General features: G+C 69.9%; 1 protein-coding gene across 1 annotated transcript in view; it reads left to right on the top strand.

Annotated features, from left to right (window-relative positions):
• Nucleotides 1-77: 77 nt before the first annotated feature.
• Nucleotides 78-728, top strand: part of AGBL5 (ATP/GTP binding protein like 5) — a 16,479-nt gene continuing 15,828 nt past the window's right edge. The window contains exons 1-2 of the mRNA XM_021707447.1: nucleotides 78-155; nucleotides 322-537. Of these exons, the coding sequence (XP_021563122.1) occupies nucleotides 383-537 (155 nt within the window). The 5' untranslated portion in view covers nucleotides 78-155; nucleotides 322-382. The remainder of the gene's footprint in view (nucleotides 156-321; nucleotides 538-728) is intronic.

Here is a 728-nt window from a genome sequence, read left to right as displayed (position 1 = left end):
CTGGCCCACGTGGAGAAGGTGGACTCCGCGTCCGGCGATGGGGAGGGCGCCGGGTCCGCGGCACCCGCCGGCACCTCAGCCGCTCCTCCCGACTACGAGTTCAACGTGTGGACGCGACCGGACTGCGCCGAGACAGAGTTCGAGAACGGGAACAGGTACGCGGCGAGCCGGGCAGCCCGGCCCACTTCCCAGCCCGCCCCCCCACCGTGCGGGTCTGCTCGCGTCCCGGTCTCCGCGCCCGCCCGCTCTGTCTTCTTGGCTCTCCTGGGACCTTGTCGCCCACGCCCCGCGTTGGTGACTGGCGCCCCGCTCTGGCCTCAGGTCGTGGTTCTACTTCAGCGTCCGTGGAGGGACTCCAGGGAAGCTCATCAAGATCAACGTCATGAACATGAACAAGCAGAGCAAGCTCTATTCCCAGGGCATGGCCCCCTTCGTGCGCACGCTGCCCACGCGGCCCCGCTGGGAGCGCATTCGCGAGCGGCCCACCTTTGAGGCGAGTTCTCGAGAGGCGAGCGCACGCGTGCTCCGAGGGGCGAGGCAGGTGTCGCCCAGGGCGTGGCCTCGGCTGTCCCTCCAGTGCCAGCGGGAGCCTGGCCGAGCCCTTCCCTCCGGAGGGAAGCCTGGAAGGAGCCGGCTGCCCCGTGGAAAGTGTCGGAGGGCGGGAGACTGGCCTAGGGACGAGGGTGGGGGCAGTTCCCGGTGGCCCTGTGGTGCTTGTTCTGACGTCC

The sequence above is a fragment of the Carlito syrichta genome, unplaced genomic scaffold (genome assembly GCF_000164805.1).
Source record: "Carlito syrichta isolate Samal-C Ts95f unplaced genomic scaffold, Tarsius_syrichta-2.0.1 Scaffold117987, whole genome shotgun sequence".
NCBI classification, from domain to species: Eukaryota; Metazoa; Chordata; class Mammalia; order Primates; family Tarsiidae; genus Carlito; species Carlito syrichta.
The sequence above is the reverse complement of the archived record's forward strand: the minus strand, read 5'-3'. Positions and strand labels throughout refer to the sequence as shown.